The 17036-nt window shown below is 43.6% G+C and overlaps 1 protein-coding gene across 1 annotated transcript in view; it reads left to right on the top strand.

Moving 5' to 3' along the window:
• The window catches only part of ABCF1 (ATP-binding cassette, sub-family F (GCN20), member 1), a gene marked incomplete at its 3' end in the record, with an annotated part of 21791 nt that extends 4760 nt beyond the window's left edge, over positions 1–17031 (top strand). Inside the window, 24 exon segments of the mRNA XM_006903778.1 lie at positions 5245–5291; positions 5500–5598; positions 5749–5875; positions 6017–6054; positions 6134–6244; positions 6802–6876; positions 6963–7115; positions 9803–9898; positions 10127–10249; positions 10752–10852; positions 10954–11039; positions 11316–11455; positions 11545–11693; positions 12008–12091; positions 12307–12431; positions 12619–12731; positions 12857–13028; positions 13169–13243; positions 13337–13407; positions 15909–15941; positions 16204–16372; positions 16524–16588; positions 16693–16765; positions 16877–17031. Coding sequence (XP_006903840.1) covers positions 5245–5291; positions 5500–5598; positions 5749–5875; positions 6017–6054; positions 6134–6244; positions 6802–6876; positions 6963–7115; positions 9803–9898; positions 10127–10249; positions 10752–10852; positions 10954–11039; positions 11316–11455; positions 11545–11693; positions 12008–12091; positions 12307–12431; positions 12619–12731; positions 12857–13028; positions 13169–13243; positions 13337–13407; positions 15909–15941; positions 16204–16372; positions 16524–16588; positions 16693–16765; positions 16877–17031 — 2480 coding nt within the window.
• Between the last annotated feature and the right edge of the window lie 5 nt (positions 17032–17036).

Genomic DNA, 17036 nt, shown 5'->3' with positions numbered 1-17036 from the left:
ATTAAATGTTCTGGGATTCCCATTCTTCTCAGAGTCAGCCACAGTTTGTTATGATCCACGCAGTCAAATGCCTTTGCATAATCAACGAAACACAGATAGACATTCTTCTGGTATTCTCTGCTTTCAGCTAAGATCCATCTAACATCTCCAACATAGCAACTCAAAAAGACATCCATACTTTTCCTGTCATCCTTATTCATTGTCCATTTCTCAGATGCATGGCAGCTGATTGGAAAGATTGTGGCTTTGAATTAGGATCTTGTTATTCTTTAGACCAACATTGTTCTTCAGGACTTTAGAGAGGTCCCTGACAGTGGACTTTCCCAGTGTTATATAGCTCCAGATCTTCTGACTGCTGTTAGCACTGGTGTTAACTGGATTCAAGCAAGATAAACTTGTTGACAATTTCTGTCTTTATCTGTCTGTCATAATGTTGTCCATTGGTCCAGTGGTGAGGTATCTCAGTGATTAAACTTTGAACCTATAGAAATCTATAAGAGAAGAATGTTACATTCTGCTTCCATAAAGATTTATAGACTTGGAAATCCTACAGGGGCAATTCTACTTGGTCCTGTGGGTCTTGTGTATTGGAATTGACTTGATAGCAGTTTATTTCTTTGGTTTAGGATTAAAGTGTCCGAAGTGTTGCAAACAGAAAAGTTTGGGGTTTAAGTCCATCTGGAGACACCTCTTAATAAAGATCTGAACATCTACTTCTGAGATGGCAGTCATTGAGAACTACATAGAGCGTAGTACTCTGACTACAGAAATTTACCATGAGTCACAGTTGACTGGATTCAGCTGGTTTTGATTAGATGTTAGAGAGAAAATAGTGTCTGAGATGAGTCACTCAGATTTGTCCAGGTGAACTGGCTGTGCCACTCAGGTATTTCAGTGAGTCTTGGCTTTTAATGTCTTTAGGATTAAACTCCTTGAAATAGCATATAAACCCGTTCATTATCTGTCTCTTATAGATCTTTGAACCCTTCTCATTTGTCTTGTAACACCAAGATTAGATTTTTAAAGATGTTCTGGATAGAGAACACAGATTAAGCAATAACAGACATATGCATACTTGGGAGCAGAGAGTATCCAGTTTATCCAGAAGGTAGATGTGGGGGAAGAAACTGAGAGATATTGTAGAAAAGATAAGAGAGAGCTCATTTAGTCAATGAAGCCCTAAATTATGGAGCTTGTCCATCATTACTTCCAGTGTTTGAAATATTGTTGTTGTTGTTGTTGTTATGTGCCATCGAGTCACTTGTGACTCATAGCAACCCTATGTACAACAGCCCTAACCCCTGCTCTGTCCTGTGCCAATCACACTGCCTCTGACACACCCATCCCAATTACCTGAATCACTGAATCAATCCACCTCATAGAGGGTCTTCCCCTCTTGCTCCGTCCCTCCACCCTCCCAAGCATGATGTCCCTCTCCAAGATGCATAATAAAACTTCCTGAATAAAGATTACCATGTTGTTTTTGTTGTTAGGTGCCTTTGAGTCGTAGATGACTCATAGTGACCCTATGAATGGAAGACCAGAAGAGTTTCCAAAAGAAAGTCATTTCAGAAGTGGATGCCACTCCTGCTTCAAAGCTTGTTTTAGTCGGGAAGCTCCACCAAACACTGTCCACCATGAGTAACCATTAGAATTTGACACATCAGTCTTACAGTGTAGCATCACAGAAACAATGCACTATGTAATACATAAAATTCTGTTCTGAGAAGATTATAATTAAAATGGTAGGCAGTAAGAATTTATCATCATTTTTTCTTACTGAAAAAAAGTTTAATGGTTATAGGAATGTTTTTGGTTGGTATGGGTAGTCGTCGATGAGAGTGTTTGAAGAGGAAGATGATTGTGGGTATGTAGTTCTGTGCATGAAGAGAAACCATGAGACTTCAGTTGCCTCCCTATCTGATTAGGGTGGAGGAAAGGAAAATACCTTCAGGAAAATAGAAATGGAAGCATAAAAAGGATTAAAATTTGTTCAGTTAGTAAACTTTAATTGACTTGCATTGTAATTGCCTATCAAAACAGTGGTCTAAACAGTCTCTCAGGTTGTACTCTTGTTGAAAGATTGGCACACAGTTGACCATAACTCAGTGTGATATCTGCTGTATGTAATGTATGAATAGAGGAGGAGGAACAAAGTCCCAGATGTTCATTTATTTACCAGACAGCTCTACTTGGCTTGCAGGTAGTAAGTAGCACAACATTTCTCAACGGACTTAGGCACATTTTTCTCCCTCTGTGGGGAATAGAGGGCAGAGGCAGTTCAGAGATAGTGCTCAGGGATCTCCTCTTTCACTATTTCCTATTTCAGTAAATGGTATTGCTGTTAGGTACCATCGAGTTGGCTCCCACTAATAGTTACCCTGTGTACAACAGGACAAAACTTTCCCAAACCTCATAATCTCTGGTGTACCTATTCCCATATTGTTGCACTGACTGTTATGTCAGTCCATTTCCTTGAGGGTCTTCCTCTTTTTTATTGCAGAGAACTGCCAGATGTGCAGGCTAGGTTGAGCAGAGGCCATGGTACTAGAGATATTATATAGCTAATGTTAGATGGATCTTGGCAGAAAACAGAGTACCAGAGGAATGTCTATCTGTGCTTCATTGACTATACAAAGGCTTTTGACCATGTGGATCACAACAAGGCACGGCTGACTCCGAGAAGAATGGGAATCCCAGAACATTTGATTGTGCTTATGCGAAACCTATACTTGCACCAAGAGGCAGTCGTCAGAACAGAGCAGGGAGCCACAGCATTGCTCAAAATTAGGAAGGGTGTCCACCAGAGACGTATTCTGTCTCTATACCTTTTCAATGTGTATGCGGAACAGATCATCCAGGACTCTGGGCTTTATGAGGATGAATGTGGCATCAGGAATGGTGGACGATTGATCAACAACTTGCATTATGCAGATGACATGACCCTGTTTGCTGAAACAGAGGAGGACATGAGGCACTTGCTGCAGGTCAAGGACTGCAGCCTTCAAAATGGATTGAAGCTCACCATCAAGAAAACAAGATTCTCACCACTGTCCCAATTGGCAGCATTATTATGGATGGTGAAGAGAGTGAGATAGTTAACAATTTTAATTTTCTTGGTTCCACAGTCAACACTCTTGGTACCAGAAGCCAGGAAATCAAGAGATGAATTGCATTGGGAAAGTCAGCTCTCAAAGACCTCTCCACAGTACCGAAGAGCAACGATGTCAAGCTGGAGACTAAGGTGTGCCTGATCCGGTCCGTAGGCTTTGCAATTGTGTGCTATGCATTAGAGAACTGGATAGTGACTAGGGATGATAGAGAATTGATGCCTTTGAGCTGTGGTGCTGGAGGAGAGTGTTGAATACAGCATGAACTGCTAAGAGAACAAACAGGCTTGTCCTGGAGAGGGTAAAACCAGGCTGCTCCTTGGAGGCAAGGATTCTGAAGCTTCATCTGACATACTTCTGGCATGTTGCAAGAGGGGATCAGTCGTTAGAGAGGGGAGGGACTGTGCAAGAGAGGAAGACCCTTGGTGAGATGTAACGATTCAGTGATTGGAGTAATGGGAGTAGGTGTGTCAGAAACAGTGAGGTTGGCACAGGTTAGAGCAGGATTTAGGGCTCTTGTACATAGGGCTATGAGACGCAAGCGACTTGACGGCACATAACAACACTCAAACCCTTTTGATTTCTTGACTGTTGTTCCATGGGTGCTTATTTTGAATCTGAGTAAAATGAAATCTTTTCTCTTTTTATCATGATGTTGCTCTTTGGTCCAATTTTGAAATTTTTTTGTTTTCTTGGTGTTGACATAGGATCTATATTGAAGATTACAATGTTTGATCTTCAGTAACTGATTCAAGTCCTCTTTTAGCAAGCAAGATTATGTAACCTTCATATCACAGTTTGTTGATGAGTATTCCTTTAGTCCTATGCAACTTTCTTCATATAGATCTGAATATTTAATTGTGCTCATGTGGAACCTGTGTATGCACCACAAAGTAGTTATTTGTGGTCAAGCAAATAATACATGGTTTAAAATCTGTAAAGAATACATCAGGGTTATATGTCCAGTATACCCTTTCAGTCTGTATGCTGAGCAAATGATACTACTCCATTACATAGTTTTTGTCAACTGGAAACATAGAAATCATTTTTTAAGGGGAGCTCTGGTGGCCTAGTGGCAAGGAGCTGCAACTACAATCCCAGAGGCACACGGTTCGAATCCACCAGATGCTCTGCCGGGTGAAGGAGGGACAATCTCCTCCTGTACCAGTCAGATCTGATTTGACGGTACACGCACACAAAAATAATAAAATAAAAAAAAGAAAAAAAATCATTTTTTAGTTGAATCATCATATCTCTTCCACCTTCCCATCTCTGTCTCCACCCTGTGAAGTCTGCCATTTTTCTTTCCCTCTACCACTGTCTTAGACCAGTCTTCCTTTATCTGTTTCTTTGATTTCTGTCAGGAATTTCTCTCTATACCTGTTGCCCCACATCCTTGTTGCACTGTGATACTATAGTGAATTTAGGTGTAGAAATGACTATGTCAAATGAATTCCCCATTCTTTAATCTACTTTAGAAAGCCCTCCATTCCATCTTCACCCTAACCCAGTCTCCTCAGTTTCTAAGCTTTATACATTTAGAACATTTTTTCTTTTTCTCGGTGAGTATATATTCTCACAGTAGGCTTATGTTTAGGATTTTCCCTGTCTCTGCAGCATTGGAATCCACCTTGCCTTGGCTAATGGCTTATATATATCATACTTTAAGGGCTAGCTTAAATATAATTTCTTCAGATAGTACTGACACCTGAGTTGAGATCCACACTGACACACACTACCACGACCACCACCACCCCGCCCCCAGCCCCTCACAAGCTTTACCTTCCCTTTGGGAGCATTCAGCTCATTTATAATTACAAGTTTGAAAATCTTTCCTTAAAGTCTGTTAGCTCCAAACAAAACCATAGTCATTTTATTCACTGCTGTATCCCAGTACTAACACAGTGCCATATGTGGTAGCTGGTTAGTAAATAAGTATTTGATGAGTGGATGAAGGTATGAATGGTTATTTCTGCAGGAGTTGTGGAACAATGCAAGCATCTGAGGAGTGACAGTTGAGCTGAAGGAATGAAATAGTAAAATATTGTGGAGGCCACTGAGTGCTTTGCAGGAAATCAGGCTGGTTTTGCATTTGTAGTTAACTGTTCTTCATAACATTTGCTTAACCTTTTAGAAAAAGTGGTGAAGAAAGGGAAGAAGGACAAGAAGACCAAAAAGACGGTGAGGAAATTTGGGCTGTAAGAAATGAATATGAGTGCTTCTGAATAAAACAGATGGCTCTGGAAATGAAGTGGGAGGCCTGAGGGAGAAGAGATTTTGTTAGAATAGACAAGGGCAGCACGGGTGGAGGGTTGGTCAGCATGTATGGCAGAAGAGGGCTCAGTTAATCTCTGAATCACGTCTCTGTGTACTTTGACTCCCTTTATAGTTCTTTGAAGAGCTGGCAGTAGAAGATAAACAAGCTGAGGAAGAAGAGAAAGCACTCAAGGAGAACGAGCAGCAGCAGCAACAACAGCAACAACAACAGGTACAAGTGTAATGGAATCTACCAATTCTGGGCTGCATCTTGAGCCCACTGGCCCCTACCCAACGTACATTTGCTTACTTTGTTGATAACACATTGTCAAGCAGAAATAAAGGGCTGGTCTTAATTATCTTATTCTTTTTCTTTCAGCAGCAAAAAAAGAAGCGAGACACTCGGAAAGGCAGGCGGAAAAAGGATGTGGACGATGATGGAGAAGAGAAAGAACTCATGGAACGTCTTAAAAAACTCTCAGTTCCAGCGAGTGATGAGGAGGATGAGGGTGAGTTGACCTGAGAGAATTAGGCACCTGGAATCTGTTTGTCACGAAGAATAAAGTATCTTGGGTCTGTGTGTTGGACTAGTAAAAGAGACAGGCATTGTAATTCCCTTTTCTATCTCATTTTCTTCTCTGTCTTTTCAGTACCTGCTCCAGTACCCCGAGGAGGGAAGAAAAGCAAGGTAAGGCATCTGTGTGGTAAACAGACCCCAGGGGTACAATCTGGACCCCACTGACCACTCCTGCTCTTCCATTCTCCAGAGTGGTAATGCTTTTGCAGCCTTGATTCAGGATCAGAGTGAGGAAGAGGAGGAGGAGGAAGAAAAACGTCCTCCCAAGCCTGCCAAGCCGGAAAAGAATCGGATCAATAAGGTACCACTTTTGGGTTTGCCAGACACTTCATTCCATTTAATGGCTTCTGACTTTGGTATGAAAATTCGGTGGTTATTTTTCCTGTTTAAATGCTTTTTTCATTGCTTAGTAATCAGCAGTGACTCTATTGCCTTTCAACTAAAAATGTAAAACAGAGGCTTTGAATCTTTGCTCTTTCACTTGGATCCTTCTGCTCCCCTGATTTGGTTTCTTCCACTTATGTCTCAGATTATCCTGGCCATACCTTGACATCGGTTTGACTGTGTCTCTGCTTTTGGTCTTTATGCCTCTGTTTTCCTCTGTCTCCTGAGCCTGTCTCAGAAAAACCTTTAACGACTAGTACTGTCCTGCCCATAATGCTCTCTTGGTTGACTTACAGTCTCTGGCTTTGCTTATAGTTACCTCTTCATTATATGTTATCCTGGAGGCTAGAATTTTTTTTGGTTTCCTTTCCCCCCATCGCTGTCCAGTAGTGTTAATTTGAACATAATACACTGATCCCCTACAGGTGCTTGTTAAACAAGAGGTTAACAAATTTTCTGTGTGTTTCCCTTCAGGCAGTATCTGAGGAAAAACAGCCTGGGCTCAAAGGCAAAAAGGGAAAGGAAGAAAAGCCAAAGGGGAAGGCCAAGGTGAGGGAGCAATTAATTGGCAAGATGAAGTGTTGACTCTTACGAATTCCAGCATCTCATCAGAACTCCTGTCTTGTCTCTGGTAGCCTCAAAATAAATTTGCTGCTCTGGACAGTGGAGAGGAGGATGAAGAAGAAGAAATTGTGAAAGAGAAGGAACCACCCAAACAGGGGAAGGAGAAAGGCAAGAAAGCAGAAAAGGTAAGTGTTTTGGTTTTGAAGGAGAAATGAGAAGAGGGAGTAAGATGTGGCATTTAATGAGCGCACCAGATCTGGGAGTGTGGGTGTTATCTAGAGCAGGAATTGTTGCCTTTTTTTTTTCCCCTCTCGTTCTCCCTTCCCTGAGAGGGGCCTGATAATTAATATGTTTTGCCTCTGTTGGACACATATATCTGTCATATATTCTGCCTGTTTATTTTATTACAATCCTTTGAGAAATGTAAAGAAAAACCCAACCACATTCTTTTTTTTTCTTAGTTTGTGCGGAGGTATTTATTATTTCAGCTGAAAAGCAAAAAATAGTTCTCATTACATGTGGTATTTTATAAATTGGCTGTTTCACCTTGGTTTTTGTGGTAAAGTATTTAAAGGAAAAAGGGGGGGAAATCTGCCTCCAGATGGAAAGGTGTGAGGGAACAAAGATGGAATCCGTTGTTGACAGGTGAGGGGCACGTGCTGGAGCCACTATATTTGCAGAGACACTTGGGGCTAAAAAGCTACTATCAGAACAAGGAGAGGGACACGACTTCCTGTAGACTCATGCCTCCTTCTACGACTTCAACCAGCAAACCCTGAGTCTGCGTTTTAACTCCTTCAACTCAGACTTTAACAGCGAGCTAAGATTTGAAAAGGATGCCTGTGACGACGCAGTCCGACTCCCAGCCAACACTGGCACCAGTCCCCTTTCCTGAATGAAGTCTTTAAATTAGGGCAGTGCTCCTGGGAAAAACCCAACCACATTCTTAATATATAGACTACATAAGGATGGGCATCAGATTATACTTGGCCCATGAATCATAGTTTGCAAACTGTGCTGTAGATAGGAAAGAGCTCTGGAAGTAATCTCATGTGGTCTGGATGTTGTCTCTGCCATTCACTCATTGTCTGTTTGACACTGAATACTGCTTTTCACCTGAAGTTACCATATCTCCATAATATGGGGAATTGTGCTTTTTACTGTTGTTAGGTGTCATCGAGTCAATAAGACTCAGAGCTACCCTGTGAACAACAGGTCAGACCTTGTCCTATCCTGTGCCATCCTCATAATCTCTGACACACTCAAGCCCAGTGCAGTACTCACTGTGTCAATCCATCTGGTTGAGGGTCTTCTCCTTCATCATCCTTCCGTCTTTCCAAGCATGATGTCCTTCTTCAATGAATAATCTCTCCTAGCAACATGCCCACTGTATATGAGACAAAACTTTATCATCTTTGTCCCCAAGGAGCTGGAGCTAAACCTTCTCCAAGTCATTTGTTTGTTCTTTTGGCAATCATTGGGATGTTAATTATTCTGTCATCTTTAGTCATTTTCTAGCTCTCAGATGCATAGCAAGTGACTAAAAAGACCATTCCTGAATCAGGTGCACTTTAGTCCTCAAACTGACATCGTTGTTCCTCAATAATTTGGAGAGGTCTCTGACTACAAAATTTCCTAGTGCAGTACATCTCCTGATCCCCTTCCTGCTGGTACAGAGTGTATTTATTGATTGTGGATCCAAGTAAGATCAAGTTGTTGACAGTTTCCATCTTTTTTCCATCTAAGGCATGCCTTATAATTCTAATAACTTTCATTTTATAATTGTGCTGGGTATTTTCAGTGGCTGTGTATATTGTATCTGCCTAATTAATTTCTAAGTTACTGTAAGTCATTTGATTAATGAGAAAAAGAGCTTGTTCTGTTTGCTCCAACTTCAGATACATTGTATTGGTGTTTGTACTTACATATACAGGGAGCTTTGGTGTTAAGAAGATATGCTGTAGTCCCAAAGGCACATAGTTTGAATCCACCAGTTGTTCTGCAAGAAAAAATGGACAGCCTCCTCCCAGGTGATTTAGTGCCTCTGAAAACCTGCTGGAGGGTCAGCTATGTGTCACTTCCAACTCGACAGCACACAGTAACAACAGCTTGTATATACAGTGTTATGTTTTGTACTTAAGTTGTTGGTGATTTCATCTTGCTTGGATCTACAGTCAACTCCCTTGGTATTAGCAGTCAGGAGATCAGGAAACGTATTGCACTGGGAAAGTCTGCTGTCAGGGGTCTCTTTAAGGTACTGAAGAACAATGATGTTAGTCTGAAGACTAAAGTGCACCTGACTCAAACCATGGCCTTTTCAATCACTTGCTTTGCATCTGAGAGTTGGACAGTTAATAAGGATGACGGAAGAAAAATTGATGCCTTTGAGCTGTGGTGGTAGAGAAGAGTACTGAATATCCCATGGACTACCAAAAGAAAAACAAATGTCTTAAAAAAGGGTGCAGTGAGCGTGCTCCTTTGGAAGCAAGATGACAAAGCTTTTTCTCTCATACTTTGAACATGTTTCTAGGAGAATCTATTCTGAGAGGGGGGCATCATACTTGGAGAGGTGGAAAGTTAGCAAAGGAGATGATTAAAACACAGAGATGGGCTCAAGTGTATCAGAGTTGATGAGAATGTCACAGGATAAGACAAGGCTTAGGTCTTGTTCACAGGGTTGCTGTAAGTCATACTTGACTTGACAGCACAGAATAACAACATACCATTTATCTTGTACCATTTCTTGTGGCAAATGATGAATGGAATGTGGCAAGGTAGGGGTGGATGGGTTTGGATATGAGAGCTAGTTCATCCTGGTAGAACAATATACAAGGCGAGAGCTTACTGAGGCCAGGGAGTTCCAGAAGGGGGGCTCTAGTTTTCTGTCAATCTCTGGTTCTAGAATTTGGAGGAAGAGATGGAAGATGAGGAAGACAAGGGAGAACCTAAGGCAGATGATCCTTATGCTCAGCTTAGCAAAAAAGAGAAGAAAAAACTGAAGAAACAGGTAAGACCTTGGCTTCTGAGTAGAGAAAGGTATGGAGATTTTATTTTTCAACTAGGAAACATGGGCAGGGAGGAGGGAAAGTTTTGGAGGCTACTTCAAGTAAAGTAATAGGGATAAGAAAAGAACTGTTTGATGAACTGTATCTCAGTGATGCCATTGGACTCTGTCATGGAGATAGGAATCTGGCAGACAGTGGTTTTGAAGTTACATTTTTCTTTCTCCTATCAGATGGACTATGAACGCCAGGTAGCTTCATTAAAAGCAGCCAATGCAGCAGAAAATGACTTCTCTGTGTCTCAAGCAGAGGTGTCCTCTCGCCAAGCCATGTTAGAAAATGCCTCTGACATCAAGGTGAGATCTGAGAACTGGGGCTTTGCTAGCTAAGGTCATAGTAGTCCAGGGAGTGGGGGGGGGGAAAGGTCTGTTCCACAGAGTAGAAATGCTGCTCTCATGGCCTTTACGAGTGGGAACCAACTCAATAGCTGACCTCCTAGGTTGCAAATGGAGGAGATTGCCTGTCTCTCTTTCTCCTGAGCTACTGGTGGATTTAGCAGTGTAATTCTATATGGACTAGACCACTAGAACTGCCAACTTCAAAAAGAAGTTGAATTAAGCAATGAAAGAAAAGGGATCCACACAAGCAACAAAAGTAGGCTGGGACACCTGGACCAGCTTAGGATTTGAGAGACTCCTGTTAAAGCAGTGCTTAAGATGGGGCTGGATATGATGCTGTGGAATTAGAGTTGAGGTATCCATTCTTAAGAAGATATCCCTAGAGAGAGAAGCTGCAGCTCCTGTCCCAAGTAAGAAAGCCTATGTGCTTATGCCTTCCCTCTTTCCCTAACGGCTGCAGCTGGAGAAGTTCAGCATCTCAGCCCATGGCAAGGAGTTATTCGTCAATGCAGACCTGTATATTGTTGCTGGCCGCCGCTATGGACTGGTGGGACCCAATGGGTGAGGAGAGGAGGGGGTTGGAGGTACAAACAGGAAGGGAGCTGGAGGGGGAAGCAGTGTTTCCTCAGAGGTGGCTGGTCCTAAGAGCTTTCATTCCTCAGCAAGGGCAAGACCACACTCCTCAAGCACATTGCCAACCGAGCTCTGAGCATCCCTCCCAACATCGACGTGTTGCTGTGTGAACAGGGTGAGCTGGTGGGTGATGGGATTTGGTGGGAGGTGAAGCTCAGGTGACTTGGAAAAAGGACATTTGAGGGGAAAGAGCCAAGAGAGATGAGACAAAATGGAGATTATGATGTTGAAGAGGACAAAGAAGACTGGGGCATTGGGAAAGAGTTGCTGCCAAAAGAGTGAACAGTTTTATTTGGAGCAAGTACCAGAGTTCAGTCAGGTTAGGCAAACCTTAAATGGAGCTGAAAGAGAGAAGGCCTTTGGGGATCCTGACTGCTCTCTCCACCCTCAGAGGTGGTAGCGGATGAAACACCAGCAGTGCAGGCCGTGCTTCGAGCTGACACCAAACGATTGAAGCTGCTGGAAGAGGAGCGGCGACTTCAGGGACAGCTGGAACGGGGGGATGACACAGCTGCTGAGAGGCTTGAGAAGGTAGAGGAGATGGCTCAATGGACAGCAGCTACAGTAAAGATGGAAGTTCCTGGAGCCTTGAGACAGGAGTTTTCTTCTCTCTCCTCCAGGTCTATGAGGAGTTAAGGGTCACAGGGGCGGCAGCTGCAGAGGCTAAAGCACGACGTATCCTGGCTGGTCTAGGCTTCGATCCTGAAATGCAGAACCGACCCACACAGAAGTTCTCTGGAGGCTGGCGCATGCGTGTGTCTCTGGCCAGGTGAGACACCCACCTCAACACCTACCCTCCTAACTGTAAAGCTACATCCTGTCTCCTTGTCTTGTTGTTCTAAAACCATGAGAGAGACTTGAGACCAGTTTCACTCTCCTTTCTAGCTGAATGATAAGAACTCAGAATCTTCCTCTATTTCTTGTCCCACCTTGTTACAGCTTGCCATCTATATCTGCCCAGGAATTCCACTGAGAACAACTTGGGAGATTGTACATTATCTTAGGCTTTCCCTACCAGATACTCCTAAAGGTATAGTGAGCAAGGCTGTCCTTCCCCTCTGACCATTCTGCCTCACACTCTAGGGCACTGTTCATGGAGCCCACACTGCTGATGCTGGATGAGCCCACTAACCACCTGGACCTCAATGCTGTCATCTGGCTCAATAAGTGAGTTACCCTTAATCATAGTCTTTCCTATATCATTGATCTCCATTCTGCAGTTCCTTGCCCTTCCCCTACCTCAGTTCCTCTAAGTGGTTTTTTCTGTGTCCTTCACAGCTCTGACCCACAGTTCACTCCCTGCCCTCTTTGTCTGTCTGCTCCCCCTGACTTCTCTGTAATATGATCATTGTGACAGTTCCTTACCCTTCTCTTAAACCCAGCTACCTCCAGGGCTGGAGGAAGACATTACTGATCGTCTCCCATGACCAAGGCTTCTTGGATGATGTTTGCACAGATATTATCCATCTTGATGCCCAGAGACTCCACTACTATAGAGGCAATTACAGTAAGTAGGATCACTAGCAGGTGGAAGGTGCTCCTGGGAAGGAAGCCCTTCGGGGTATAGTAATAAGCTAGCTTTTTCAGAATTTATGATGATGATCCCCACCCCTATTCTTACTAGTCCTCATCCCTTACTAGTCCTCTGCCCAGCAGAGGAGCAACTACTAATTCTTCCTGCCTTTTGTCCCCAGTGACCTTCAAGAAGATGTACCAGCAGAAGCAGAAGGAACTGCTAAAGCAGTATGAGAAACAGGAGAAGAAGCTGAAGGAGCTGAAGGCGGGTGGCAAGTCCACCAAACAGGCAGTAAGCACCTGGTGTTGGGTTGCCTCTCTTCCCTTGAGAATGAGTGTGGGGACTCTAGGTACCAGCCTGCATGTCAAGGATAGCCGTGAAGGGTCCGGTTTTCTTTTCTTACTCGTCTTTTCCAGGAAAAGCAAACAAAGGAAGCCCTGACTCGAAAGCAGCAGAAGTGCCGACGGAAAAACCAGGATGAAGAGTCCCAGGAGGCCCCTGAGCTCCTGAAGCGCCCCAAGGAGTACACTGTGCGCTTCACCTTCCCAGACCCCCCACCCCTCAGCCCCCCTGTGCTGGGCTTGCATGGTGAGTGGATACAGATGCCCAGGTATCACTTGACACATTAGTGCTTCTCAGTCCCCACTAAGCGCTAGACATTTAGGGAGACTTTTGGGATGGCTCTGAGTAGGATGTAAATTGGGTTTTTTTTCCCTCTGGCCTCTCAGGTGTGACATTTGGCTATGACGGACAGAAGCCACTCTTTAAGAACCTGGACTTTGGCATTGACATGGATTCAAGGAGTAAGTTGAGGGTGTTTGGCCCAGAGATGTGGGGCAGGAGCTACAGGGAAAATGAACTGGGGATATCTTTGACCGTCCTCTTCCTTCTCATAGTCTGCATCGTGGGCCCTAATGGTGTGGGGAAGAGTACCCTGCTTTTGCTGCTGACAGGCAAGTTGACACCGGTAAGTTTGACAGCTACAAGAATACAGCTGTTCACCAGAGACCCAGTGTAGAAAATAGATCTTTTCAGGGAGGAGAACTAGGACAATTGGGGTAGACTTCTTGGACACACCTGTCATACTCATATTAATTATGTAAGTGATAATCTTCCTTGTACAATTAGAAATGGCGTAAACTAGGAAAAATCTAAACATTAATACTTTGGTGAATAGTTTTTCTCCCCCCCTTTTGTAAAGAGACATGAAATGTTTTAGAAACAGAGTGGTTTTTTGTTTGTTTGTTTGTTTGTTTTTTCCTGTGATATGAGCTCTTTTTTTTTAATTGGGAAAAACATATTGGGGGTACAAGAAGGTGAGGGTTGGGGCCAGAAGGGTGAGGATGGGCCAGGATGCAGCTGCAGAGCTGCACAGTTTAGTCGGTGGGGGGAGCAGGTGAAGGAAATGATGAGGGTCCAGTGGGGACCAGATGCTACAGAGGAATGACAAGCATTTTCCAATGGTAATTAAACCAACTGTCTTATTGATTTGGGAATTGGATGCCGACTCTCTGGCTTCTTCATGCTGAACAGGGGCGTAGATGTAAAGGGGGGAAGGGAGGACGCTTTATCACCTTACTGGTGGTCTTGGGTTACAGCTGCTTGCCTTCTTGCTCTGTTAGAAGATATTTTCCTGTCATTTGCTCCCCTCTGGACTGCAACGTGTTTTCCCAGGTGGGTCCAGTGGGGATGGCTGGTTGAACCCAGAGGCTCCATCCTCCTTTGCTTCCTTAGCTGTCAGTTGTATTTCCTTTTTGTCACTGGCACTGGGTTCAGGATCAGTTCTGGAGTAAAACTCAGTGTTAAGGTGGAGGGACAGCGCAGGAGAGGAAGGTCCTCTATGAGGTGGATTGATTCAGTGACTGGGATAATTGGGATGGGAGTGTCAGAGACAGTGCGATTGGCACAGGACAGAGCGGAGTTTAGGGCTGTTGTACATAGGGTCGCTATGAGTCGCAAGCGACTCGATAGCACATAACAACAACAACAACAATAGGAAAGGGAGCAAACCTAGAGAGAACAAACTTGTGAGTTACAAATAGAAGGGCTTTGAGGGTGTTGCTTTCAGGTTTACTAGGGGGGAGGGGTAGGAGCGGTTTTTTAACCTGCTTCTTCCAGATAATATACATCAGATAACTAATTGTCTGTGTATATGTCTGTTTTAGATAGATAGATAGATAGATAGATAGATAGATAGATAGATAGATAGATAGATAGATAGATAGATGTACTGTAGCCTATTAACTATCAGTCATTTAGATTATTTCTGATTTTTCACTGTAAAAATGATGTAAGCATACTCTGGATATTATGGGTCTGGTTCCACACCCTACTGCAGACAAGTTAATAAAGCAGCAAAGCAATCACATGATTTCTTTTGACTTCCAAGTGCATATAGAAGTTGTGTTAACTCTATAATCTGTTAATTGTGTAATCACATTAGGAAAAGTTTGAAACATGTCAGGAATCTAACAAAATGTGTAGAGACATAAAATGAGCACATACTTTTAGGAAAAAAATGGTGCTGATAGGCTTGCTTGACACAGGTTTGCCAGAAACCTTCAATTTGTTGGAGTTTTTTAAAAATGTAGAATTTGTGCTTGCTTCGGCAGCACATATACTAAAATTGGAACGATACAGAGAAGATTAGCATGGCCCCTGCGCAAGGATGACACGCAAATTCGTGAAGCATTCCATATTAGAAATTTAAAAAAAAAATGTAGAATTTGTGAGGCATAGTAGAATGAGGTGTTGACTCAGCAGCATCTGACAACAACATACCTGTACTGTCCTGGATTTGCATGTCTTGTCTAGATGTAGTCCATAGGGAGTTGTACTGCTGACCCAAAGGTGGCATCTCACTGCCAGTTCAAGTCCACCAGTGACTACTTGGGATAACGATAGTCTCCTCTCAGGCAATTCAGAGCCCCTGAAAACCTGCAGTTGTGAGTTGGTTCCAGCTCAGCAGCAATGGGAGGAACATCTTTATGAGTTAGAACCAGTTTTCCTTAGGATATAGTCCTTCTAATTGCTTTCAGCACTTCTGTAGTCTTCCTATGTGGTACTTGAGAAAGATTGTAGGTTCTGTTCCCTCCAAGAGAGTGTAGAGAGGGCTAATTTCCTCCTGCTTCTAGATAGCAGATTTATAGAAAGATGGGATTATATACCCTAGCCCTGCCCCCACACTCTCTTGCCCCATCTGAGGCAGAATCCTTCAACTGTGTACTCACGATTTCCCTTTTTGGGACGTGAATGTTCTGGTTCTGATTATGTCCTTGTCTCCGTTTGTTTTCCTCTTAGCTCAGTGTCCCCTCAGTCTTCTCATTTCCTTAGTAGTCCTTTCTGTGCTAGAGTGAACTTCCATTATCCCTTTCCTGTATTTATTTCTCCCACGCCCTTTTGGGATTTGGAATATAGAGCTGTATTTCTGTTCCCTGCTCCTTCTTACCACTTGCTTTTTCCTTGTAGACTCATGGAGAAATGAGAAAGAACCACCGGCTGGTAAGCTGGCTTTAAAAGTTATAAAATGTGGGGAGCTCTGGTGACCTAGTGGCAAGAAGCTGCACTGCAATCCCAGAGGCACATGGTTCAAATCCACCAGATGCTCTGCTGGGGAAGGAGGGACAATCTCTTCCTGTACCAGTCAGATCTGATTTGACGGTACACGCACACACACAAATAATAAAAAAAAAGTTATAAAATGAAAACCTGATAAAGGAAGTATGCTTTTTCACTGACACCCCCCCCTTGTCCTCTTGGTCAGAAAATTGGCTTCTTCAACCAGCAGTATGCGGAGCAGCTGCGCATGGAGGAGACACCCACCGAGTACCTGCAACGAGGCTTCAACCTGCCCTATCAGGATGCCCGGAAGTGCCTGGGCCGCTTCGGTTTGGAGAGTCACGCCCACACCATCCAAATCTGCAAACTCTCTGGTACCACTGAAGGGGGTGACAGGGACAATCTCCTTATTCTTAATGACAAACTAGAGGCAGAAAGCAAGGGGGATCGGGACACAATCACATTTGAGATTTAGAGACAGGAGGTTGTAGAAAGTGTCATAGACCTTCTTCTCCTGTGCTACAGGTGGGCAGAAAGCCCGAGTTGTGTTTGCAGAACTGGCCTGTCGGGAGCCTGATGTTCTTATCTTGGTGAGTGAGCTTGCTGGACTGTGGGAGGAGGAGACAGGAACAAGAGTAATAATAATGAGAGGCGTGACTTATAAGTGCTAAGTCATGGAATTCCTCCTCTGCAGGATGAGCCTACCAATAACTTGGATATAGAGTCTATTGACGCTCTAGGAGAGGCCATCAATGAATATAAGGGTGGTAAGTCAGCTCAGGGCGTTCCCTCACCTCCATTTTTTTGGGTTCTGAGCTGTGGTGTCATTAAGCCAGAGCATCCTTCATGTGTATTCTGATTATTCCTTTTCTTCAAAGCGGTGATTGTCGTCAGCCATGATGCCCGACTCATCACAGAAACTAACTGCCAGCTGTGGGTGGTAGAGGAGCAAAGCGTCAGCCAGATTGATGGCGACTTTGAGGACTACAAGCGGGAAGTGCTGGAGGCCCTGGGTGAAGTCATGGTGAACCGACCCCG

Source organism: Elephantulus edwardii, unplaced genomic scaffold, assembly GCF_000299155.1.
Source record: "Elephantulus edwardii isolate Elephantulus edwardi_28Jun2011 unplaced genomic scaffold, EleEdw1.0 scaffold00184, whole genome shotgun sequence".
Taxonomy (NCBI): Eukaryota; Metazoa; Chordata; class Mammalia; order Macroscelidea; family Macroscelididae; genus Elephantulus; species Elephantulus edwardii.
This window is presented reverse-complemented; position numbering and strand designations above follow the sequence as displayed.